Source organism: Anser cygnoides, chromosome 27, assembly GCF_040182565.1.
Source record: "Anser cygnoides isolate HZ-2024a breed goose chromosome 27, Taihu_goose_T2T_genome, whole genome shotgun sequence".
Classification (NCBI taxonomy): Eukaryota; Metazoa; Chordata; class Aves; order Anseriformes; family Anatidae; genus Anser; species Anser cygnoides.
The window spans coordinates 3,546,196-3,572,604 of NC_089899.1; the positions used below are offsets into that span (position 1 = coordinate 3,546,196).

General features: G+C 44.4%; 1 protein-coding gene across 2 annotated transcripts; it reads left to right on the forward strand.

Annotated features, from left to right (window-relative positions):
• Positions 1-1,154: 1,154 nt before the first annotated feature.
• TIMM44 (translocase of inner mitochondrial membrane 44) lies at positions 1,155-21,020 on the forward strand. Of its 2 annotated transcripts, XM_048077615.2 has the most exons (13): positions 1,155-1,291; positions 3,369-3,476; positions 3,966-4,136; positions 4,694-4,774; positions 5,430-5,579; positions 6,640-6,779; positions 7,267-7,352; positions 8,351-8,443; positions 8,778-8,902; positions 10,584-10,634; positions 13,360-13,449; positions 17,405-17,515; positions 20,247-21,020. In XM_048077615.2, the coding sequence occupies exons 1-13, from the start codon at positions 1,262-1,264 to the stop codon at positions 20,364-20,366; spliced, it is 1,356 nt and encodes a 451-aa protein (XP_047933572.2). In that variant the 5' UTR covers positions 1,155-1,261; the 3' UTR covers positions 20,367-21,020. The 2 variants fall into 2 exon arrangements, with proteins under 2 accessions (XP_047933572.2, XP_047933573.1); XM_048077616.2 differs by lacking the exon at positions 1,155-1,291 and having other exon boundaries at positions 3,971-4,136.
• Positions 21,021-26,409: the final 5,389 nt, after the last annotated feature.

The following is a 26,409-nucleotide window of genomic DNA, read 5'->3' on the forward strand; positions in this document are numbered from 1 at the left end:
GTGGGAAACATCTGGTGCAGGTAAGAAGGCAGGAGGTGGGATATTTCACCTTTTTATACAACAAGTATAGTTTTAATTAAGCAAATTGAAAGTGATTATTTGGGTCAGAATTCTTGTTGCAGGAGAGATGAAACTTTATGCTAAAGGATTAGAAAAAAAGGAGTAAAAAGCCATTTGAAGTGTAATCATGCAATTAATGTTAAAAGTAAAGCTTATTAGACTTTTCTTCAGGTAAAAGGTTCCCTCTCTGTTTCATGATATTCCTGAATTGTGCTGCCACAGTCAGAGTAGCCAGAAATCCTAGACATGGAAAACCAGCTTGAATTAGATACTTCAGAGCTACTGTGTATGGGGAGGGAGGGGGATGGATGCTTCACAACTGCAACACTTTCTCCCCTTCCTCCAGCCCATAATTTTCAAGGTACCATACTTTTCAAAAATGTTTTCTGTACGCTTCAAGCTAATGAATTTTAGTTTCTCTTGCTTTGTCAGTCACAAAAAGCTAGCATAAAATAAACGCCCTTTCCAAAAGCTCATTCTCATGCCCATTGTCCTTCAGTTATGCTCACAGAAGCACTTACAGGATGTACAGCTCAATTTACGCAAAGTTTTTATATTGCAGTTCAGTAATGGACAGTTCTCTTGCACAGCTCTGCTGTTGAAAGGTAATCTGATGCAGGGAAGCGTAGGAATCTCAAATCAGCTTTGCTATTGCAGAAAATGTAGCGAACAACCCCCTGAGTTGGTATGTTTGCTACGAAACTAGCTAGCTGTTCCCAGAGCTGAAGAAAAACCTGCGGGAATGTCCCCTTCAGGAGATATTTTAGGAGGTACTTCAGGAGATGCTCGACATGCTGCCTAGTCTCAAGAGAGAGATGCTGGGAAGAACAGAAGAGCGGATACTGCACTTGATCTTCTGTTTTGGATTAAAAAAAAAAAATGCACTCTTTGTAATAAAAAATGTTAGTTACGATGTTGTTTGACTCTCATTTTGGGGGTAGGGCTGTGCAGGGCTGTGAATGCTCCCGGGGACATCCAGAGGCGGTTTGTCACGGGCTGGGCTTCAGGAGCTGGCCGTAACTCAACACAACGGCAAACGCTGCCTGAATTTAATCGTTTATTTAACTGTCTTAAGGGAGCCTTAAGGCAGAGACTCCGCGGGCCCCGTCCCGCCGCCGCCCGTGACGGGGCCGAGCCTCAGCGGCGCGCGGCAGCGGCGTCAGCGCTCGGCGCCGCCCGAAGGTCACGCACCGGCCTCAAGATGGCGGCGGCGGCGGCGGGCGGCTGCCGGGTGAGCGTGGGGAGCGGGTGGCGGGCGCTGCCTTCAGCCGGGGCCGGGCCGGGCTCTGTGGGTCCCCCCCCCCCGCCGCGGGACCGCGGTGGGGGTCAGCGGGAGCCCCGGCAGGGCCGCTCCTCTCCTCTCCCGCCGTCCCCTGAGGCGCGGCCCGGCCCGGCGGGGAGCGGGGTTGGGGCGCCGGGGTCGCAGTTACCTCAGCGGCGGGAGCTCCGAGGGCTGTCCGGAGAGGCGGGCAGCCTCCGGCCTCATCCCCCCTTCCTCCTCGTCCCCTGCCTTGCCTGTGCCGCTGAGGGGATTCCCTCCTTCAGGCTCGGGGCCTTCTGCGTTCTCTTTCCCCTTCACTGGCCTCGCCCACGCTACTGATTTACGTTAGCTTCAGCACAGTGACCCACGCTGCAAGTCTGAGCTGCTATAAAGCTAGGGAAAGCAGTAAATTTAGCCTAGGTCTGCCTTGGAGCTTCTAGGGAGTCTTAACAGAGCTGTCTGTAGCCTAGGACTCTTCTGTTGATGGGGTCTTACAAGGCTGAAAATAAACCAGGAGGCTTTTCTCCTTTGTTGAGAGGTGAATGGATGTATTAATTCAATGCGAACGTTCTGGTTCTCAAAATCTATTTTTGACACCCTTTGAAGCTTTTTGATCTTCTCATGTGCACAAAGCTAAACGTGGCATTAAGCATTTCTTCCAAAGTGGTCAGTAGCCCAGAAGAAATCTGCATTTTGGCTAGGAACTGCGATCTGTTAAAATCCAGCAGGCCTTCTCTCCCAGGTTTTAATGCTCTTTTTTACGGTTAATTATTGTAGATGTTTCAATTATGCATATAGTAATCTCATTTACTCTTGCCTGTTACAAAGCTTGTCCTCAGTGATGGCTTGGGCAGCAAATTTGAAGGCTGTGGAGAGCATTTCCTTCTTTGATTCAAACTCGATACTTTTCAGTTCAGCAGTCCAGCAAGTGGGATGTAGGTAGAGCTACAGAGCTGAACTTAAAAAAATTGGAAAGACTTAAAAACTTTAAAAAAGGGGGAGCTGAACTTAAAAGATGTGACTTATTAGAAACATGGAACCCAGTGAGTTGTCATAATGTGTATCTTTGAGCCATTAGGGTATGGGCAATGATGTCAGATGTAATGTCTGGATGTGGCTTATGGTGTTTGGCAGCATTGTGTTGTTAATGAATCCCAGAATGGCCGAGGTTGGAAGGGACCTCTGAAGATCACCCAGTCCAACCCCTCTGCCCAGCAGGATCACCTGGAGCACGTTGCGCAGGATCATATCCAGGCGGGGTCTGAATATCTCCAGAGAAGGAGACCCCACAACCTCTCTGGGCAGCCTGTCCCAGTGCTCTGGCACACCCCCAGTAAAGAAGTGCCCCCTCATATTCCTCGTATTCCTCCTGTGCTTCAGTTTGTGACCGTCGCCTCTCGTCCTGTCACTGAGCACAACTGAAAAGAGTATGGCTCCATCCTCTTGACCCCCCCCCTCCTCTCAGATATTTATACATCAATGAGGTCTCCCCTCAGTCTTCTCTTTTCCAGGCTAAACAGGCCCAGTTCTCTCAGCCTGAAGCCACAGGATAGCCACAGGCAGCATGACAGTTTACAAAACTTTTCAACATCTACAAGCCTGATAAAATACGTAGGCACATTGTTAGTTTGGACACAGAATTAAATAGTCTCAGGTTAAAAAGTGTTTTCCTAAATCTTTCAATGGTAAAGCCCATTTGTTCTGACCGTGCTTTGTTCTATTTTTTTAATTATTATTTTTTTATTAGTTTTTGGTAGGTTGGTTGCTTGTTTTTTTGTGTGTGTGTGTGTTCATGCTTGCTTTTTTTTTTTGGTGGTTTTTTTTTTTGTTCTTTAGGGGGAGCAGTTTGAGAGAGACTTGCAGAGAAACCGTTTGGCTTGCGTGATTTGGGTTACACAAGTCCTTAGGTTACTCAGCACTCAGAATCTGTTCCCAGGAGACCAGTAAATATCGTCCATTTGCAGTATTCTTTCCTTTCTTCCTTGGCTCTTTAAGACTGCTGTCATTTTGTTTTGTGTGCTAACTTGATTGTGTGTTTTGATTGCAGAAATGTCTCATCAATGGCATATGGCTTATATCTAGGAGATACCCGGTTCCTGCAGTCCACAGTGGCACCACGTATAGAACGAGCACACCTCTTTTAGAGATCAATCAGGTTGGTTAATGGCTGATTTTTTTATTTTAGGATGAATGTGGTTTCCCGTTAGAGTACTGAATCTGCCAGATGTGGATACATTTCTGAGAAGCAGCAGTTCTAGGATGAAAGTTTCAGCTTTTCAAGATATACTTGACAAATTCAAGGATTTTTGTAGTAGCAGAGTCCAAGTGACAGAGTTCAGGAGTGGTGCTCTAGTAGCTTCATCTATCAGGTTGTTTCAAACCTGGTTAGTGTCAAACTGCCCCTGGAGAAGCATTTTTTTTTTTTAATGTCTATATAGATTTCTTTCACGGGGCATCAGAAATGGGTCTGATGCTTGGCTGTTTTAAGGGGAAGGTGCTTCTTTTTCAAGGCAGTGGTACATTTTTCTACAACATTTAATACATTAGAAGTGATCCAGTGCTTGGCTTAAGTAAATCTACCTGCTGGCTTTGATACTTGTTTAATTTCTCTTTGGATTCTGCAACATGTAACAATTTTCTTTAGTCTAGATGTTATTCTTCAGGAGGAAGAAAGGGTTTTATATCAGGCTTTGTGGAAAACATCAAACAAGAATTAGCAAAAAACAAAGAGATGAAAGAAAGTATTAAAAAGTTCCGAGATGAAGCTAAAAAGCTAGAAGAATCTGATGCTCTTCGAGAAGCAAGAAGGAAATACGTAAGTCTTCCCCATTAATTCTTTTGACGTTTTCATTGCATAGTCGCTAAGCTATTAGAAAGACTCAAATTTAACATTCAGAACTGAACTGTTTAGTTATTAGCATGCCTATTTTTATGAGAAGTTCTGCTCGGCTGTAAATACTGACAGGTAAATGGATGTCTTAGTGGAAATCTTTCCAGTAGACCATTTGCTGGAATTTCTCAGATAATGAGCAGATAAAATAAGGGGACATTAAATTTGATGTTGACAGTGTTAGTACTTCTTCTATAATCTTTAAAGAATTATAAACAGCAGTAATTAAATGCTGGTGCTGATTACTTCAGTAGTGTGCACCCGAAAATGGATTTTACCCAGCTGAGAATGTGTTACCTTCTGATTTTTTCCAGTAAGAATGTGTTCCTCGTTTGAAAAAAAAAAAATATATATATATATATATTAGGAAGAAAGCTAAATGTATAAATCTTACTGAGGCCTAAGCAGTTGTAGCTCTTTTTTTGCCCTATGTTACAATGTTAATGGGGTGTTCTATGTGCTTTTTTTTTTTTTTCCCACAGAAAACCATTGAATCTGAAACAGTGAAGACCTCAGAAGTGATTAAAAAGAAACTTGAAGAAATCACTGGTACAGTTAAAGAGGTAAAACACAGCCATGGAGTAACCTTTCCCTATGGCAGTTAGGTTCTAAGGTTCTGTGTTTTGTGTGTATTTGAATTATCACCTTTTTTTTGTTGGTGCAAGTTGTTTGCTATAGCGTAGATGATCACTGTTGCAGATCTTAAAGGACAGAGTTGTTAACAAAGTTGCAGCATCCTGGCTCTTGTAACCACAGCCTAAGTAATATATATGAACGTGTTGGACTGAGAAATGCATTTGCTAATTCTGTAGGAAGATTTGAGTAGCAAAGAGCTGTCTCAACGCTACTGTGCCTTCTCTTAAGAAGCAGTACCTAACTGTTTCAAAGAACAGAACTGGGATATTTTTACTCTGGCATCGTTGGTCCTCCTCTTTGAAGTCAAAAAAAAATATTTTCTAAATGTATGGGTAGCAGCCATTACAAATGGGTATGGTCCTGTGAGTAGCCAAATTATTGTTCTGCACAGACGTTGTCTGAGTTTCAGTGGCGAGCCACTATTCCAGTAAGTCTCTCCTGCGACACGGAACTGTGTGTTCACCTTGGGTTTGGTTAGTTTTATTGCGTGTGCATCAGGTCTTTAGCATTCATAAAGAAGGCTTACTCAAAATGTGTTTTCACCTGTGTTTTTGTGATCTTTTCTTCCCTGTTCTGTTCCAGAGTTTGGATGAAGTAAGTAAGAGTGATATTGGCCGGAAGATAAAAGAAGGTGTGGAAGAAGCAGCAAAAACGGCGAAGCAGTCTGCAGAGTCAGTGACAAAAGGAGGGGAGAAGTTAGGCAAGACAGCAGCCTTCAAAGCTATTTCTCAGGTACTCCAGCTATTTCTCAGCTATTTCTCTAAGTCCCATGCTTCTCTGGGACCCAGTGCTGCGGACACTGCTTGTTAACATAGAAGCTACGTGCAAGCTTGTGCTGAGTATAAAATTAGATGCAAAATTTTTATTTTAAGACCTTTTCCATTAAGAGGTACTGCTTGTGAGCCATTGTAATAAGCCGATAAATTGAAGAAATGTATTTTATAGGTGTAGCATTCACTCAGTAACCCTAGAAAAGTCTCGAGTAGCTGAGCTTCTATTAAAAAAGTGTAATGGGGAAAGTTGGTATCTTTGTTTGTGGAGTAGAGTAGTAACTGTCCTTTTTCTGTAGACAGGTTCTAGTGGTATTCTTGGGAGCTACTGACTGAAAAACTGGCACGCCTGAAGCTCTCCTTTCCTAGAAAATAAATAACCTAGAAAAGAAATAACCACTCATATGTTTTGACATCACCTAATCAACTGTCAATTAGCTTAAAAATAAATATTCCACTTGACTGGTTACCTGTGCCTCCTCAGAAGTATTAGATTTAGCCCTTGTAAGAGGAGATACCAGGCAAGATGGAATGTTAGTCTTAACAGTCAAGTCAGTTTCTGTTTCTCATAAGATGTCCTCTACTAGCCAATTGGCTAGCTAGACATCAATTTTAGCCACTCTGCACTGTTTTTTTTTTTTTTTCTCTATTGAAACCTGTTATCTTACTGCAGCTGCTTCCTAATCTGAGAACTGTTTGTCCCTTCTTTGAAGCAAGCTGCTAGGCTGTACCTTGTAAGCAGCCATCAGGGTTTGACTGTTGACTGTGTCTGTGGTTTCTACTACACTGTAAGAACTTCAGGTAGATTCAATACAACCACAAGTTTGCAGTCCCAGATGTAACTCCTTAAGCAGAAGGCCTTGGTACTGGTGTGTTTGTCCATAGATAACAGCAAAGAACCATTTGCTGAGTAAGAGAGCCAAGAATAACCTATCTTCTTCCTTCAACAGAAACAATTTTCATTTTGGGGGAAAGGAGGGAAGGAAAAATAAATCAACCTAATAGGGGTATTTTCTTTTCAGGGAGTAGAAACCGTTAAGAAGGAAATAGATGAAAGTGTTTTAGGGCAGACTGGTCCTTACAAGCGTCCAGAGCGGCTACGAAAAAGAACAGAATTCTCAGGCGAGAGGATTAAAGAGGAACGAGTATTTGAAGCTAATGAGTATGTATTGTTTATAATTTAGGGTAAATATTTCTGTGTACAATTTGATAAAAGCTTTAAAATTTAACTGCAGATCAAAAATGGTTAAAGTGCTGAAATGAAGCTGTAGGGGGAGGTGTGACCTAGCAAAGCAGGTAGGTCTGAGAGCAAATTGCCACCACAAATTGATGATACTGTATCTTCTGATAGTGAAGTTGGGCATTTAATAATACAAAGTGGGTACATAATGTTCTATCATGAAACTATGACTTGCAGGTGTTACTTTTTCTCAATTCTAACATCTTGCTATTGAATTACATTTGGCAGGACTAAGTCTGTGCTCTCCTTTCTGTACTGCCTTGCTCCACTAAATCATGTATCTTATATGCTGTGCATCAGTGTCACTGCTACTGCATGCTGCAGTGATATTCAGTGGGCTGTCGTTCTTTTTGTTTTCACTCTCATGTAAGTTACTTGTTCACAAGTACCCATCTTCTGAACTTTCTAGAGAGGCCATGGGTATGGTGCTGCATAAGGACTCAAAATGGTATCAGCAGTGGAAAGATTTCAAGGACAACAATGTGGTGTTCAATAGTAAGTGTTCCAAAGGCAAAGTAGTAGCACGTTATTTTCTCTGATCTGATTCTTGTCTTGTGGGATCTGACGCCATCTATGCAACTAGTCTAAATATAATGCAAATCAGGACATTTTTTTGTTGTTGTAGCTGTTGCTGTGAGGTGGTTTGATTAGGAGATCTGCAATATTGTCAACTATGTGTCTTTTCCAAGCTGCTCCTTTTGTGTGCACATCTCTCCCCTAATCAGGCATTGTCTTTGGTCAGTCCCAGCTCCCTGTAGGTACCTTCACCGTTGCTCAAAGAATTCTAGATAGCTTTTACACTGTTAAGAGGCCAGGGCATACAGAAGTGCATGTCACCGGGGATAGGGCAGGCCTCTTCTTGTCCTTGAGCTTATGGTGAGGAAAAATCTTGTTTTCAGTGAGCTGGTTTCTACTGTCATCCGCTTACAACTCTGGAGTGTGGGGAACTTTGTCATTAGGTTGTTGTCGTCGTTTGTTTTTTGCAAAACGTAAAAGTACTGGATATCTCTACTACAGTGGGCGATAACTTTTGATAGTCATCTAGATGTTTAATATTTCTGAAAAGTGTAAAGAAATGATAGGACGAGGGGCAACGGGTGCAAGCTGGAACATAGGAGGTTCTGCTTAAATATGAGAAGAAACTTTTTCACGATGAGGGTGATGGAGCACTGGAATAGGCTGCCCAGGGGGGTTGTGGAGTCTCCTCTGGAGACATTCAAAACCCACCTGGATGTGTTCCTGGTGACCTGATCTAGGTGTTCCTGCTCCGGCAGGGGGATCAGAACAGATGATATTTCAGGGTCCCTTCCAGTCCCTAAAATCTGTGATTCTGTGAATATGGGGAGAAAACTAGATTTTGAAATGAAACGTTGTTAATCAACAAAGAGATTTGGAAGAGTGCTAGCAGGTTTCATCTACAACCCGTTGCTTGATTTTTCTAGTTCAGGAACTTAGTGGAAGGACGCTGCTGCTCATGTCTCCTTTTCTTTCAGGGTTCTTCGCAATGAAAATGAAGTATGATGAAAGTGATAATGCATTCATTCGAGCTTCCAGAGCTGTCACAGACAAAGTCACTGATTTGATAGGTAATGCTTAATCATTGCTTTGATTAACTGCCATTCTCTGGCCTTCTAGCTGTGTTGCTAGTGACTGTCTGTGATGTTGTACCCCATGTGGTACCAGCTTTTTGGGAAAGATTTGGGAGCTTTTTTGTATTTTGCATGGATCATTATCCAGTGCCATACAGTGTAGCAACCTGCTATTGGCAATATGATGACAAGTGTTTGGGCGGGATAAATCTCAAGCGTAACCTACAGCCTGTAGGTGTTTCAAGATAAGTCTTTCTTCCGTCTGTTAGATAACCCAAGGTTCATCTTTCTCTTGTTTTCTGGCAACGGTCTCTCTGAATTGTTTTATCAGGTGGATTGTTCTCGAAGACAGAAATGTCTGAGGTTTTGACAGAGATACTCAAAGTGGATCCCTCCTTTGACAAAGATCGTTTTTTAAAGCAATGCGAGTGTGATATAATCCCCAATGTCTTGGAGGTAAGGTAGGGACAGAGTGTGATGCATTCGTTTTATTTTCTCCCTTACTGTAATATAGAAGACTTCTCTTTCAGTTTCCTAGTGCTAAAATTAAAAGCAGGGACTGTATTTGCTTCTCAAGCACCCAGCTTTGCACGGGATCTTACGTACAGTAATCTTAGGAATAGGAACTTGCATTTTCCATTATAGTTTAGTTGAAAAACATATTTCATAATTTAATAGCCTTGCCAAATTTCTTTGGGCCTGGAAAAACAACTGGCCATCTTCTCCCATGAGTAACAGTATGAACACGAGAGGGATCAAACTGAACTAGGTGAACGAGCAGTTCTGAGCATCAGATGTTGGTGAAGGGAAAGAATTTGGTGCATGTGCACTGCTGCTTTCTAAATGATCTGTAACTGCTCCTGAAGACCAGGTCATAACGAATGGTTCAGTGAAAATATTTCTGGCCCTAGTCCAGAAAGTATATGAAACTTTTCAAAGACTAAGTTGTGAAAACACTCAGAGGATGACAGCAGAGATGAAGGGTGTGCTACAAGGTAAATCCATGAAGGATGCTACTACAGGTGTGTATAGTTCCGCTCACTGTTACAGTATGTCAGGAAAGCCTGTGAAAGGAGGGTATTCAAAGAGGTACAATAGCAATTGTTTTGAGACATTTGTATGAGATTGGAAAGATCAAGGCTTGAAGAGAAGGAAATAAATGCTAATAGAGAGCAAAGTGTCATTTTTGTCATCCTACAGTGTAATGCAGAAGCGTGTTATGATGTTGGAAGATCTTATCTCAAACTGATACATGCCAATACACAGAAATATTTGTGATACTCTAGTCGTGAGGTAGCACTGTAGGATGAATAAAAAAAGCAACTTGATGCTTATAGATACAACCATCCAAACTGATGCATAATTCGTTTTTGTCACTTCTGTCTTTCTAGTGACTGACCTGTGTGTATCAGAGGCATGACTGAAGCTGCAATGTCTGCAGTGAAATAAGACAGTGAATAGTCCAGTCCAGCTCCCTGTCCTGACAGTGCCCTGTCACCAAAGCAAGCTGCAAAAGTGTGGTGCGCTTGACTTGGAGCAGTTTTTTACGGGAGAGTTTTTTCAGGCTGTACGTGGCCAGCTTGCTGATGCCATCGAGCATAAAGATTTAGAGCCATTACACTGGAAAACACCCTGCCACGTAGAACTAGCTTTATTTTTGAAATTTGCTAAATTTCTAGCATCTGTCTTGTTATGAATTCCAGGTGTTTATTACACAGTTTTAAAGATAAACCTTTTTATGAGTTGCAGTGTGATTTTTCTGCTCATTGTGTTCCCTGACAATTTTTCAGCCTTAAAAACTATGGACCTTATATCTGTTTTGTACTCCTGCTTCTGTTAGATCCCACCTCCCAGGATTTCTGGGTAGGGTGCATTCTGGTGATGTGCTAGACAGTAGGACTTAAATTTGTGTCTTAATTATCTAAAGATTTATGTACCTCTGACTAGGTCTGTGTTTTTTTTTTTTATAGAAGTTCTTATTGCTGTTCCTTTTTGATAATTCTTGCTCTTTTCCTGCGTCAGGTTTTCATCAGATGTGGGGTTTAAAATAGTTTGCTGCTGAAAGTGCTGTTACTTCAACTCTCAGACAAGGCATGTACTTTAAAATGTTCAAATTTTATTGATTTTTCTATTTTAGGCTATGATGTCTGGAGAGCTTGAGATCCTCAAAGATTGGTGCTACGAAGCAGTAAGTATAGCTACTAAAAATGTCTGAAAAGGTTTAGGATTCTCATTTATAAGCAGGTGTGCCGTGCTTTCTTTGCAAGCCATCTAGCCATTGCATCTGTGATGTTGCTTACCTGTTCTGCCTGGCTACTCCCCCATCTCAAATGTTCATACTATAAAATGCTAATGCAGTGGATTTCTGGAATGGTACGGATATGAGAGATAGTGAATTGAGAGAGAAGCTCAAACTAGTCCAACTAGCTCCAGTTCTACACAGCCATTCTTGATTTGGATGGGCTTTAGTAGAGCCTTTGAGGATTGGTGCACTGTATATTCTAAATTCCAGGGGCAACTGAAGTAATTTCTAGTACAGAAGTCTCCAAGAGTCAGTGAGTCTTTCAAGAACTCTTGACGTGAGGTTTCATGGGGCTTCATCAAATTAGTGCGCAGCATCAATCAACTTAGTGCGTATGCAGCCCCAATTCACACATTTCCATTATGTTTAACATAATCCCAGCATTGCTCTGGCTGCCTGATTTTCCTGGAACTATTTGAGCGTCTTGACACTGGACTGGTTTGTAGGAGGCTTTATTAAGAGAGATGCAAAACGAAGTGAACACACAGATCCCTCTTAACTTGAGACTTACTTCAGCTTTAATGAGCCAATGGAGCCTGAAGCTATGGGGAATGAGTGGAAAGACAGTGTATGGTCAGCTGTGTTCGAGCACAGCAGTGCACAGTATGAAGAAACTGTGTTGGGGTGGCTGGGTTTGTTGGCTCTGTCTGCCCTGCATCCCCCGGTATCTCGATCACAGAATGGTTTGGGTTGGGAGTCACCTCTGGAGCTCCTGTGGTCAAATCTGCTGCTCAAGCAGGGCCATCTGGAGCAAGCTGCCCAGGACCACGTCCAGACATCTTTTGGAGATCTGTGTGGGTGGAGACTTCACAGCCTCTTTGGAAAACCCATTCCAGTGCTCTGTAACCTGCACAGAAAAGAAACGCCCCTGATGTTTAGCCAGAACCTCTTGGATTCCAGTTTGCGCTCGTTGCCTCTTGTCATGGCACTGGGCAGAATCCCTGATACGGTGTGGAAAGGTGCAGAGATGTTTGAGCTGACCCAGAAAGGTGATGATTTCCTGCTTGCAGGGGCAAGTTTTCCCTGGAACTGTAACGCAAACGCAGCTCCACTGCAGTATCCCAGCAATCTTGGCAGGCTCAAGTTTTTCTGAAATTGCAGCATAGAAAATCAGCAGCCTGGATAATCTGGCTGCAGAAAACTGAATTTATTGCCTAGATGGTGATTTTATTTTGTACTGGTATAATTTTTCAGTATTGGATAAACTTCTTGAAGGATTGAATATGAATTTGTTGTGATTCAGTGATAGTACTGTTCATTTAACTTCATGGAAGCAGATCTTTACCTGACAATATCATTTAAACATGACAAGACACTTGTTCTCCTCTTCACTCTGCTCCAAAATAATTCCGTTGTCAGCTGTGCAGGCCTATACTTGATTTGTTTCTAAATAATTTAACTGCTTAAAATGAATGTTCTTCTTACTAATGACCACCACCAGAGGGCTGGAAATTCACACGCTGGAAGAGACAGTCTTTAGTATTTACAGTCTTTGAGGTTAGCTGTTGTTATGTCTTTGTAACAATACTGCGTGATGTAAAAGTAGGATATTTAAAGCAGTCTGAAAGTAAAGACAGGTCTTCAGTGTTTCAAGCCACCTTTGAAATCGTACCATAGAATTCCTTTCAAATCTCCAGAGGGAAGTAGCAGATTGCTTTGGTTTATAAAACACAGAGCAAGCCCTTCTAAGCTGGTTGTAGTTACAAATTAAGCTCATAAGTCAAGAATCATCCATAAAATAAGGCAAGGTAGGAAAGGAGTCCTATTAATGAGAATCCAGAAGATGAAGGTTCTTGAGCAGAATCATACTGAAAGCATTAAGTTTGTGCTACTGGTTGCTAAAATGTTGGAATACAAACCAGTAAGGCAAGTATACAGAGTTATAGTTTACCTAAAACAGTGGCCTGACAGTATAGTTTAGACCAGGTGACATCCAGGTGTCCCTTCCAACCTAAACCATTCTGCAACTCTGTGTTTCATAGAGCTGTCTCTGCCTGCTGTCCCTAGAGTCCCTGTTTTGTAACTCCAGCTTTGCTCTAGTCTATCAGTATACTTCTGTAGGATTTTTGCCTTTAAATGCTTGTGACAAAGGTTAGAGGATTAGTGGTGGGGAGGCATGGTAGGGGCTGCCTCCTGTTTGTTTGACAGCAGCCAAAAATACTGTGATATTGAATCCCCAACAGCAGTTCTCGATGCATAAATAATGAAGCATATGTGCCTAAAAGGTGGCAGGAGGTGCTGGTTTGCCTCCAGGTTCTGGCTGAGCGTTAGGAAACCAGCTTCATTTCCAAATTGTTTCTCCCTTTCTGCTCTCAGATCAGAACTTGCAAGTTCCTTGGCTGCCAGTTTGACTCAGTGTGCATATTCTGCTGTGAATGATGGGTCTCCTGTTCTGTCCAGGGGAGATGGGATTCTTAGGGAGAACTTGGTTATGTGAAGCCCAGAACATTTGATGTAGCTGTTTGACATTTTGCAAGACACTTGCGTTCAGCATATTTGCAGAAAAAAACTGACTTTTACTCTTTTCTGATGGTTCTTGCTAAGCAGAAAATCTCTTTTTCTTTGACAGAACAAATTTAAACATGTAACACAAGTTTGTTCCTTCATTTAGACTTACAGTCAGCTTGCTCATCCAATCCAGCAAGCCAAAGCCATGGGTCTCCAGTTCCACTCCAGGATTCTGGACATTGACAACATTGATGTGAGTATCCTTTTCTGTATTTCACCTTGGGGAATGAATTAGAAACTCACGACTTCATGTTTTTTCTTCTTCTTTGCTCTGGCTGTTTTTTGCCTCATGCTACTCTGGTATTTACTATTTCTGCTAACAGAGATCACTGTTACTGGAAGGGAGACATGGGATAGATAAGAAGGAGTGATTTGCTGCTGTGTGATCACGCCTAAGTTACAGCATTGTGGTTTGTCTCCTCTATGCCAGGGCCTCTTGGTCTTAATCACCATGGATTGAGAGAGGCTAATAATAAAGGCAAGTAGCACTAACCCAGTGCTTTCTGTGAAGGGCTTTGTTGATGCTTACGCTGGATGGTAACGTGCAATGCCTTTGTGACCCTAGGTTGTGCAGGAACAGTTATCAGAGAGAGTTAACAGCTGTTCTGTATGGCTCTTGATGACTAGCGAGGTAAAGATACCTAATTTAAATCATCATCTTTTAGTTTAAAGCCATTACTCCTTGTCCTACACTCCCTGAGAAAGAGTCCCTCTGGAGAGGGCCCCCAGTTTCCTCTGTCTTCCTTCTATCACCGATGTACCTATAGAAACCTTTCTTGTTGCCCGTGATGTCCCTAGGGAAATTTAATTCCAAAAGGGCTTTGGCTTTCCTAACGTGCTCCCTGGCTGCTCAGACAGTGTCACTGTATCCACCCCAGGCTCTCTGTCCCTGCTTCCACTTCCATTTCTGTTTGAGTTTGGCCAGGAGCTCCTTGTTCATCCACGCAGGCCTCCTGGTGTTTTTGCCCAGCTTCCTCATTGATGAGTTATTAAGTGTCTCTGTAGGGACTGATGTCAGGTCAGACAGTATTCAGGGTTTTCATCAGTAATCTAGAAAGAAATACGAAATTGTTGCTGATCTGTTCAGACAGTTACCATAAAGCTAGGGGCAGGGCCATTCCTGGAGGAACAGAGAATGCAGTTACATCTACAGAATAAGGACCTAAACCCACAGGTGATCTGGTCCAAGGGAAGGACGTGGAGAATGGCGAGCTTTCAGGCAGAGGTTAAAATGGAACATGGTGATAATAAATACTGTTCATAAAGTGGGAGCTGTTCCTGATGTTGTTTGGGTACATTGGCTTGCTGGATGGTGCTTCCTTATAGTCATATCCACCTGCAAAACCAGAAGTTAGGAAGAATTCAGCAGCCATGATGGAAAACCAAGAGAACAGAATTTGGTGCTGTTGGTGGTTTGCTCAAAGGAGTTCTACTGATGCAGATTTTTCTGTCTGCAGCCCTGTGCGTGAGTCTTTCTTTTTGTGCTCAAATCATTAAAAAAAAATGGAGTGGGTGCAGGAGAGCTTCAGAAACATCTGAGGAGATGCCCTACAGCAAAAGATTTAAAGAGTTTGTCATGTGTAGCCCTACAAAAGAACAGTGGGAGCTGACCTGCTTAATGGCTGAGTATCTTCACAGGGAACAAGAAAATCATCTACCTGTTAATAGACAAGGCGTCTCCTAACACAGAATGTTAATGCTTGGTCCTGTTCCTCAGACCATTTTGCATTGGTGCCTGATAGGCTTTTAATTTTCTCATCCATCTAGGGGCAGAGGAAGTCGTTCCTACCAGTTTGATAAGTTAGGTATTAACTGCAAGCATGTGCCAAATGAGCAGGAAGATTTCGGTAGCATCTGCAATTTGCCTGAATATCTTGAGCAATAAATAGCATGTTTGAACAAAATTAAAGCTGTGGAAGTAATAAACATGACTGCTTTTTTTGTAAGCCTCTTATTTTAATCAAATGTTTTTCTGTATTGTTAGTGTCTGGGAAACCCGATTTCATTTTATGCTGAATAACTTTTTTTCTTCTGTAGGTGCTAATTAGTATAGAGCTGTGCACTGATTCTGAGTAGTGCATGAGAAGACATTTTGTTGTTAGCTTGTTTTAGAAGTCTATTTTCACATAAGGTTTCTCAAGAAAATTACATCATCTTAGTTGAAATATGATCGATGTGGAAAATAATGAGTACAGTTCTTATTACACCATTTGTGTTGCAAGAAAGGAGCATAAAAGGATGCTGTATGTTTAAATTTTTAAATGCATTTCCCTAGGAAGGATTTATAGGAGTATGTTGAGTGATATCATCCACAAAAACTGTTCACTGAATTTGAGAAAGAATGTTGAGAAGATTTTAAGGGAGTTCACATGCCACAAAGTTTGCAGCATTAAAATTAAAATTGAGTCTTTAAAACATCAGCATAAGAACTCATGTTCCAGGTACCTGCTTAAGCACTCTAATTTCCTACTTCATTAGATAGCTGCTGCCGTTAAGTTTAATGAAATTTTGGGTCTTTGATATTTGTTAGGACTATTCATTTAGCTGCCTAAATGTAGTTTTACGTATATGACTTGTGAAACAGGATTTCTGAACTTGATGTGGGGGGAGTGATATGTATTCTGTCTTGAATATAGTGTTTTTTTCAGCTGGTAGTAATACCAGCATGGAAGTCTTGGTACCTGTAAAGGATACACCCTAATCAGTGATGTGGTCCCCCTCCTCCTTGAAACACGCACGGAAATGTGTGTTGTCAGAAATTGTCAGTACCAGATGGTGTCATATAAAACGAGTGTCCCAGAAATGGGTCCGATAAAGAGCTGTGAGATCTGGTTTTAGATACTTGACTACAGGGCGTTATGCATTGCTGGATGAGCAGGCGCATTCCAAAAATGCAGCCTTGCCTGGAATGGCGTGAGTTACTGCAGTGCTAGAGAGCTGATTCCCTCTGGATAAGCAAAGGAGCATTGCAGAATTGCTGGGTTTTCCTCAGGGGAGAATAAAATGCATATACATTCCATTCCTGGTTCTCATGTCCTGTTGAAAATAGCAGGGGGGAGGAGTTCTTGTCCTCTTGCAGGAATAATACAGTCGATGTTTTGAGTAGGATATGGGACTACAATGAATAGCTTACCCCGTCTTAGCTGGAGAAGCAGGTATTGATGTCCAAGTTTGTGATTTAAAGCAGCGATGTGCACGTATAAAATGCAGTGCACGTCTTTGTAAATTGTAGCATGTTCTTGTAACTGTCTCTTGTGATGCATTCTTTGCTATGTGATAAAATGCAATGTGTTTGTTTTTTTTTTTTTTTGGAAGCATATACAGAAGAATATAATCCTACTACCTAAAGTTTGCTAATTAAATTTTAAAATCTAGTTCAATACTACTTCATGTTAAAGATCTGTTTATAAGCATTTTCTTTGGAAAATGTAGCTTTTTGCTTTTGTTTTTTTAAGAGCAGGGTTTCTTTTATTATTACTTTCTAATTTGGAAAAGATGAAACAGAGCCTGCTTATCTTTTCCAGGTTTTTAGATTTGGAAATCCTGTGAAAACTTTCAGAACAATTTTGGGAAATCTTTTAAGTATAGAATAGAATAATTCAGTTGGAAGAGACCTTCAGAGAACAGCAAGTCCAACTGCCTGACTACTTCAGAGCTAAAAAACAACAACAACAACAAAAAACACAAACAAACAAACAAACAAACAAAAACCCTAACTCATATTATTGAGAGCATTATCCAAATGCCTCTTCAGCACTGACAGGCATGGGGCATGAACTGCCGCTCTGGGAAGTCTGCCCCATTGCTTGACTACCCTTATGGTGAAGAAATTTTTCCTAATGCCTAGTCTGAACTTCCCCTGGCACAGCTTTGTGCTGTTCTCTTGCATTCTGTCATCGGTCACCAGAGAGAAGCGACTGGTGCCTCCCCGAAGAAGGAAAGATTTTGGGAAAAAGTTTTGTGATAAGGCATGTAGCACTTGTGTGAACAGAGCAGGTATAACTGGGTGAAAATAACTAAATTCAGTGCTTGGAGGAGGTGGGATTGTTAGCTGTGTCAAGTCACAATAGTTGTGTTAAACACTTGTTGCTTTTACCTTAATCTGCAGAAATGTCTGTTTTCTGATAGATTTTTTTTTTTAATTGCAGCTGGCTATGGGGAAAATGATGGAGCAGGGACCAGTATTAATCATCACTTTTCAAGCTCAGATTGTGATGGTAATAAAGAATCAGAAAGGGGAAGTGGTAGAAGGCGATCCGGTAAGTGATGTTCACCGGCTGCACATGGTTTCCCTAGGCCCCCTGCTAGCCGTGTCAGTTATATGCTCTCTGTAGCAGTTCCCTGTAGCGGTGTGTGGTGTATTTGCATTTCACCTATCCATACACGTTATAACTCACACACAAATGCATGCTGTCTTGCTCTAATGGCGTTGCTGAGAATATCAGGGAATATCCCCCTTCGAGGGGAAGACGTGTGAGGGGCTGTAGCACCTCTCCTGTGAGGATAGGCTGAGGGAGTTGGGGTTGTTCAGCCTGCAGCGTCCTGCAGTGTTTCTAAATCCAGTTGCATGCTTCCAAAACAGTAATAGAGTGAATTACTCACCCTACTCCCTGGCTAGGGTTTGTGGGTGAGCTTGTTCCTTGAAGGGTGAGCCCTGAGATCCCCTCAGGGGTACCCTGAGAGGCGTCTGAGCTCAGTGGGAGGTTGAGGGTGCAGACTGCTGCAGTCCTTGGAGCTCTCCAGGAATTCTTGTTTGGGATCGCTACTTATAGGATCGCAGGGCCATTGTCTTTCGGTCATTAACTTTCCAGAAATCAGGTCTTTGCCAGTTTGTTTAGGAGTCAGGTTGCACAGTAACCCCTCCCCTTAGCACTTAATTACGTCCTTGTCAATCAGTCACACCACAGGGCCCGATATGATTAGAGGGGAGGCCTGATCATCTGAGGCCTGTGTCATTGCAGAGTGGTTGACCCTTTTGTCACTATAGCTAACTTTGTGGCTCGATTCTGGCTGCCCATAGACAGGAACCTGGGCTCTCTCTGAATAGGAGGGTGGTGAGATCCTTTCTGTTCCTTTCAGTCATTTCACAAATGTAGCGATTTATTTCTGGAGTCATAGAGTTTCCCATTTCCGTCAGTTTTATTTTCACGTATTTTCTTTGTTGTGGTTATTTTGGGACTTGTATAGAACAGTATTAGAGGTTTCTTCACAGCAATTGAAGTTGTAATGGTGTGTTGGGGAACATTCTGTGGCTTATAGGAGCTGGTTTTGGCCCTTATAAAGGAGATGCCTCCTGGTCAGATACTCAGGGCTTCTGGCAACAGGCTGAGCTTCAGTGCTGCCTTCCAGCCCTGGCAGTCTCTCTTGGTATCGTGGCCTCTTTATCTAATTTTCTTCCAGTTGAGATTTTAAGTGCATTTGTGAATTTTTATCTGGTGCTGCCTCTAAAACAGCTGCCTTTTGTTTGGAAATCTGTCTGTGAGGGAGGAGGAACCTGCTGTGCCCTGTGTGTTACAGAATCACAAAATGGTTGAGGTTGGAAGGAGCCTCTGGAGCTCGTTTGATCTGACCCCCTGCTCAAGCAGGGTTGCTCAGGACCATGTCCAGACATCTTTTGAATATTTCCAAGGTTGGAGACTCCACAGCCTTTGTGGGCAACCTGATCCAGGGCTCAGTCACATTACATGACTGTACTAATAGTCATCACATACTTTTTTCTGATGGCTGTGCATTAGTAGCAGTGATGAATTTAGACAGAAAGCTTGAGTAAAGTTTCAGTTCCCTTCTGGGCAGCTTTGGCAACTCAGAAATGGTAAAATCAAAATAAACTTTGATTTGTGGAAGGAACAGTCATGGAAAAAGGAGAGCAGTTAAACTGATCGTAGTACCTGTGATGCTGTGTCAGATTTGGGTTCCTAGGAGCACATTTTCTGTCTGATAGGCAGTGTCACCTCTCTCCTGAGAGATGCAGAGACTTTGTCATGTGTCGCTGCAGTGACTAGTCAGGGAGTTATTTTCGTAAGACCATGTGCCATGGTTTTACCCAGCTGGGCAGCTGAGCTCCGCTCTCTCATTTCCCCTCCTCAAAGGGAAAGGAGGAGAAAATCCGATGGAAAGGGCTCAGGGGTTGAGATAAGGATGGGGAGATCACTCAACGATTTCTGTCCTGGGCAAAACAGACTCAGCACCAGGGAGGTTAATGTAACTTATTACCTATTACTAACAAGCTAGAGCAGAGAGAAACAAAACAAGATAAAAAACCTAAAAACACTTTTAGTGGTGGGTCCCTTTGGAGCCTGCTGAAACTGGCCCTTATCTAACATGGGGCAGCTGCTGGATTCTTCTCGCAGAGGCCACCCCTGCAGCCCACTGCTACCAAAACCTTGCCACATAAACCCAATACACCATAAACAATGGATTCAATTCATGGTATGATCTAACCTACATAGCTAAGTTATTATTTTTACCTTCTGTCCCTCCTCAGATCTAGTGGTGATAATTTCCAGTTAATTTGGGCTGCTCAAATGGAAGTGTGAGTGTTAGTGATGTAGCTGTGGGGAGAGGATGCAGCTCTCAGGCTGGTTTGGGAGTGGCAAAGCTGGAGGGAAGAGCCTTAAACTTGATTGAAGGCTACAGACAGCAGTACGGCCTGAAAGTCAAACCAGTTTGAAACCAGAAATGTAATAACAGTTGATGTATTGTTAATAGAAAGTTGGCCGTGGTGTCAGTTAATGTTTGTCAGCCAGAGATATTTGGGAATTCTAATTCTGTTTTCAGATATGGAAAGTTTATCTGTTCCTGATCGCGATAAATTTCTAACCACAATTTAGTAAACGTTGCTGGAGCTAACCTTGTTTGGGACCTTCGGGCTTAGAACCTACAGAGAAAAATGACAAGCCTCTGGAGGAAACATTAAGCATCTCCGCAGTCAGTACTGAGCTGGGAGGTCTGTGACCGTAATGCGAGCTCTAACAAGGATTTTCCTTCCAGGACAAGGTTCTGCGGATGCTGTACGTATGGGCACTGTGCAGAGACCAGGATGAGCTCAACCCCTATGCTGCCTGGAGGTTATTGGACATTTCCTCATCAAGCACTGAGCAAGTTCTCTGAGAAGAATTACGTCTGAGAGCTTCCTGTCCCTCTCTTCAAGCAATGCCGGTTCTGAATTTGCACCAGTCTACTGCATGATGATCTGCGGGGGAAAGAGGCTAGATTGGTTCCTTTTCAGAAGAACAGGCTGTGAGGTGTGCCATCGTTATGCCAATTCCCATCATGAACTGGACGAGTCTGACACGTCTGCCTTACACTTTGCTGTGTAGCTGTTGCACTGTAAGGGTGTACGGTAGATTGTAATGTGAGTGCTCTAAGACACTAGCAGCTGCTGTTGGCTCCTGTTTTAATCGTGGCTGAAGGAGGCTGGTTTGGGTTCTGTGTATTTCCCAGTGCTTCCAGTGATACCCACAGAGGTGGGTACTGAAGAGCAGCGCAGTGAGATGTGGCGGGTCTAGTTGCGATCTGCTGTCATCCTCTGATGGCCTTACATCAGCCCTGAAAAGAACTTAGAGGTGCTTTTAAGGCACCGTTGGTCTCAGCTAATCCACATCTCGTACAAAGTTGCACCAATAAGCCTTCTGTTGCTGTAGTGTCTTGTACCTCACCAAACCAAATGCAGTCAGGTATTTGCACATGACTTGGAGTAGAACAGAGTCAGGATGGAGGTGTTTGCATCATCATACATAAACGCCCACAGTTCTGCAGGGGGAACGTTCTTGTTTGTGGTGTTTCTGTTCATGGTGTCAGCTGGTACCGCTAAGCACGCACCTGCATTTCTCTGCCAGGCGAAGCTGATGGTGCGGAGGACGCAGGCTCTAACTGGCTGCAGGGAAGCAGGCAGAGTGCTGGAACAGGTATCAGGAATAAGGATGGACAGAGGAACAGCAAATGAGTAAATAAAATGCAATAACAAGTAGAACGTCACCTCTTGTAGCTCAGACAGTGATTAAGTGAGATGAGAAAAGAGGGTGCGGTTCCCTTACTGCGTGAAGTTCTTCCCAAGCATGGCTTTCTTCACCGGATGGATTTCTGCTTTGGGGGGGTCACACACCTGTCCTGGACCGGGTAGCAACTGGAAGGCATCAGAGGGCAAGCTGCAGACACGTTTACAAAGACTCTTGGTTCTGAGCTTCCACTGAAGGCTCAGCTTGGGGATTGTGGTGGGGTTCAAATCCTCAGCTGCATCCCCTTAATGGAAAGTGAGGCTGGGGGGAAAGAAAATAGTCGTGGAAGGTCATCAAAGGGCTGATGTGCTGCTGTGTTCTGCCTGTGCACAGAACAGGGTGATGGTGGATAGCACTTCTTGACGTGGGGATGGAAGAGTGTCCAGATCAGTTCCTTTGATGAGTGTAAATGGGATTCTCTCACAGCCCTTGGGGGAAACATTTCAATCTCGCAGCCCTTGGGTGATGTGTGCAGCAAATTCAATAGCAGTCTACCCTGCCCCATAGAAGATGCCCAGCTTGCTGCCTGGCTACCAGGCTAGGTCCTTCTGCTCCCAGGGCAGGCTGGGGGTGGGTGGGATGTAGTCCCTGCTGCCTCCCTCATCACAGTTTTCTCACTGGTGCTTTTGCCATTGAAATAATTTCAGATTTTTACTCAGATGTTTTAAGTGCTAGCACACAAACTAAAGATCTGAACAGAGTTAATTCTACAGTGCAGAAATCACCCATGAAATAGCGAATCCCTGTATCTGACTGCCTTCAGAAATGGAGGACGATGTGGACCTCACTCGGTGAGGCTTTTTCTGGGATGGATCTCGTCTAACATCTCTGCACGCTGGCTCTGCTGTGCGTGGAGGGACTAATTCTTTATTTGAGTGTCTGGACTGCTGAGTGGAAATGCAGTGTCTTTGAGATACTTCCTGAATTTCATCAGGGGTGGGGAAAGTCTCATCACCAACACGATACAGAAATTGAGTCAGTGGCCTCGGAACATGAAGACTGCTCATCTCCTGCCCTGCTTCCTCCGTAGCTGAACGGAGGCTGTCACTGATAAACACGAGTCTACAACAGCCTAGGTATGTACGTGCAATCTACAGCCTATTGTCCAGAACTTTTGAGATACTTCTATGAAACGTGCAAAACTTCTTTTATCTGGTATGCTTTACATTATTTTTTAAACTGGTGTTGGGGGAAAAAAAATCTGGGTTAAGGTGTTGTGGTGGTTTTACCCAGCTGGGCAGCTGAGCTCCACCACAGCCACGCTCTCACTCCCCCTCCTCAAAGGGAAAGGAGGAGAAAATCCGATGGAAGGGGCTCAGGGGTTGAGATAAGGACGGGGAGATCACTCAACAATTTCTGTCCTGGGCAAAACAGACTCAGCACAGGGAGATTAATGTAATTTATTACCTATTACTAGCAAGCTAGAGCAGTGAGAAACAAAACAAAAAAGCTCAAAACGCCTTCCCCCCATCCACCCTCTTCTACATCCTCCCCCTGAGCAGTGCAGGGGAACTGAATGGGGGCTGCCGTGGGTCCCTTCGGGGCTGTCTGAAACTGGCTCTCCTCTGAAGTAGGACAGCTCCTGGACTCTTGTCACAGAGGCCACCCCTGCAGCCCCCCACTACCAAAACCTTGTCGTCTAAACCCAAAACCCCAGGCTCAGCAGCAGCTTCAGGGCTTCCTGGTCACGGCACTGAGCCTGCCAGAGTTCAAGAAGGGTTTGGACAACACTCAGACACATGATCTGATTTTTATTTCATTTTATTTTTATGGGTGGTCCTTTGGGGACCGAGGAGTTGGACTCGATGATACTTGCGGGTCATTTGGATGGCTCCGTTTACAGTTTTTTGCTGTGGGGGCTCCTGTGTTCCCCCAACCCCATTTCATTTGAAGTGGCCCACGGGCTGCTTCCTTCTAGTTTTAAGTTGAGTCTTCAGCTGCATCATTCGTATCAGCAAGACCTGCCTTTAATGCGTATAGTCAGGTTGGAAATGGGTGAAAAGTTGCTCCGAGGACACAAACCCCAACTACCACTGATGTGCAATGGGAACGGCGTGCGATGGCACATCTTGTGGTGGCAGTCAGGGAGCACAGGGCACAGGGTGCAGCTGCATGGAGCCAGGGAGTGTGATTAACTCTGCCCAGCTCAGGATTCAGCGCAGACAATGACACTTAGCTTATTGATTTCTTCTTAGGAGAAATCTGGTTATGTTTCATGAGATCAAGCAGGCACCAAGCCTGGGAGAGCGTAATTTGATTGAGCCGAGACTTTTCAAGCCTGCTGTGTCTCGAGCTCTGTCTGTGGAAAATGCAGCCGGGGTTCTGCCTGGGGGGGAGAGGAGAGGGCTTGGGGCTGAAACAGCTTTTGGGGAGGAAGCTTGGGGACATCATTCTTCATTAGGGTGTAAAATGTTTTAAACTATTTAAGTTCTACATCCTTCAAACCAGTGAAAGAGAAGCCCTTTCCATTTTTATGGAAAGACTAGTGCAGAAGAGAAGGCTCCTCCTTTTTGCCACCCTTGGTCAAAGTGGCAAAGCCATGGAGAGGCTCTGCTTTTCTGGCCCTTATCTTCTGTGTACTGGGCTTCCCTGTACAGTTCACCAGCCTCAAATTTTCTGCAGCAAAACAACTATTTTAGGGTGTTTCAAGGGCCAATACTGTGACAGGCCTGCAGAGGGCAGAGGGGTCAAGCAAGCAACCATGGGGCTCTTCAGGTAGCAGGAGGGGGACAGGAGGATGCCTGGGGCATCTCTTTGGACCCGAAGGTGTTTCTTCCTGTGTTTCTTAGTTTTGGCTCTAGCCCACTTCTGTTCTTCACACGGATCCAGTATCCTTAGAACAATATGAGTGCTGGGGAAGCCCCAGAAGAATAAATACTTTCTCACAGAGCCTGGAACAGGTGAGAGGGACGTGACCCTGGACTACTGAGCTCAGAGAAGATGGCACAATGCTGCCCGGTGCCTCCCAGTGCCTCCTTCCAGTGCTCAGTTATCCCCAGGGCCTACATTAAGCACGTGGAAGCAATGCTACCCGCTGCTCTGCAGAAACCAGGCTGCCTTTCTCCAGGCAGCCGGTTACGTGACAACCCCAATTCCCTCTTCGTATCCCATCCTTGTGTTCCTGTCCTGTGCTGGACGTTTCCTGCAGCAAAGCAACTACTTCAAAGTGTTATTTCGGAGCCTGTGCCGAGGCAGTCCTGCAGTGGGCACCACGTACTCTCTGTGTTCATGCAAGCAGGCAGAGAGGTGCTGAGCCCTCCTGTTGCCCAGAAGCACTCTGTACACACCTGTAGCAGCCTCGGCAAGAAGTTCTGCCAGCGATGCCTTTGGCATTATCTGTGCTGAGAGTTATCCCTTGGTTGGGGACACTCCTGGTAGGGACGAGGGGAACAGGGCAGCAAGAAGTGGCTTTGATGCACGGGTAACTTCCAACATCCCGTGTATTTGGGGCCATCTCTGCTACAGAAGGGCTCTGGCAGGCCTGTTTGCCCCTCTGATGGGAGGTAGATAGATAAGTGGATATGGTGTTAAGATGAAGTAAATGGGAAAACAGAGGACAGTGGGGTCACTTGCTTCTCCATCTGCAAGCATCGGCAGCCCACCTCCATCTCCTCCCCTTGGACCCAGGGAGATTCTTGTCTCCCCATGCTGCAGAGCTGTGCAGGGCAAGCCTGCATGGTCTGCGTTTGACTCCTTCCTTCTCTACACCAGCAGCACCAGGAGGAAGGAGCCCAGGGTGCTGGGCACTCAGTGACACCAAGCCACGACGGTGCCTCATGTCCCCAGGATGTGTTTAAGGTGACTGGAGTTGCTGTGGGAATCGTGACTCACTAAAAAGCTGCTCCACGAAGGTGTCTGACATTTCGTAGATGTATCGTAGATGTTTGTGTGCTAGCTAAAAAGGAAGGAGAGACCTGCCACGTGCCCTGGAAAAGAGACCAAAGCCATCACAGAGGGCACGGGCTTTGAACCTGCTGTGTTCCCGTGGGAGCGGTGAGGGTCGGGTGGTCCTGAGCAGCCTGCCCTCCTCCTGCTGGTGCTGAGCTTTGTCCCCAGCGCCTGCCAGGGAGGCTTTTCCCTCATCTGCCTCCCGTCCTCAGGCTGACGCTGGAATCTCGGTTGGTGACATCTCCCCTCTCCACGCCCGACCAGCCCGCAGAGCGGGAAGCTCTGGGGTCTTCTGCTCGCCCCGTGCAGGGACGTGTGGTTGTGCTCTGGCCACGCTGGCGTATCAGCCCTGCAAGGCAAGAGCTGGACACCAAGCACGAGAGAAGAAGAGAAACCTCCAGAGCAGCAGAGTGTTCCTCTCGCTGTCAGTGCCAGCTCTCTGAGATATATCTCAGGCACAGGAGCCAAAGAAATGACTCAGGAGCGTTTTTTTTCTCCTCGGTTCTGCTCGTCAGAGCCATGCTGGGCTTGAATGGGTGGCTGGGGAATAAATCCTCGTGTCCTGAGCACCGGTCTGGGCGCCAGCCCTGGCACTGCCTCACTCCCTTTAGCCCAGCATCACCTCCCTCACTCTTCACTCTCTTTCCCTTGTCTTTACTCCAGTCTTGATGTTGGGGCCAGAATGGGGCTGATCAGTGAAAGATCAGCTCTGTTGTCACTGAGGGGGAAGGACTGGTTCGAGCACAACTTTTCCTTGCAAGAAACTAGAGTTAAAGGAGCTCCAATTAGCAGAGCCCCTCATTATCATGCCAGCCTCCCAGCACTGAAAGCAGGAATCATGCAGTCACCGTGATTATAGACACAGTCGATTGCAAATTGCAAACAATTTGCAGCAGGGAATTCGCCTGGCTCGGTAACGCAATGTGTATATTTACGCTGCCATGTACAGCAATACGGTCATTACGGGTTATTAATAACGTGGCCCACTTTTATAAATAAAAGCGAATCTTTCTTTCTGGCTTTGCTGCCTTGCAGTGTGCAAGGCTCGAGGCACGGCCTCCCTCCAGCTCTGGTCTTGCTGCCTCTGTTTTCTATGGCATCAAGGGCAGGGGGTTCCTGGTCCCCTGCTGTCTGTCGTCACTTCACCCTTCTCATCCATCAGAGGGGGTACATTCTCCTTGGCCTTTCTTTTCTTTCTTTTCTTTCTTTTCTTTCTTTTCTTTCTTTTCTTTCTTTTCTTTCTTTTCTTTCTTTTCTTTCTTTTCTTT

Bases quoted from the DNA above. Each gene is read 5' to 3' on its own strand.
- TIMM44 (XM_048077615.2), top strand. From the start codon at position 1,262: ATGGCGGCGGCGGCGGCGGGCGGCTGCCGG. The intron at 4,775-5,429 runs GTAAAACACAGC...GTTCTGTTCCAG, and splicing joins TCACTGGTACAGTTAAAGAG to AGTTTGGATGAAGTAAGTAA. The intron at 5,580-6,639 runs GTACTCCAGCTA...TTTTCTTTTCAG, and splicing joins CCTTCAAAGCTATTTCTCAG to GGAGTAGAAACCGTTAAGAA.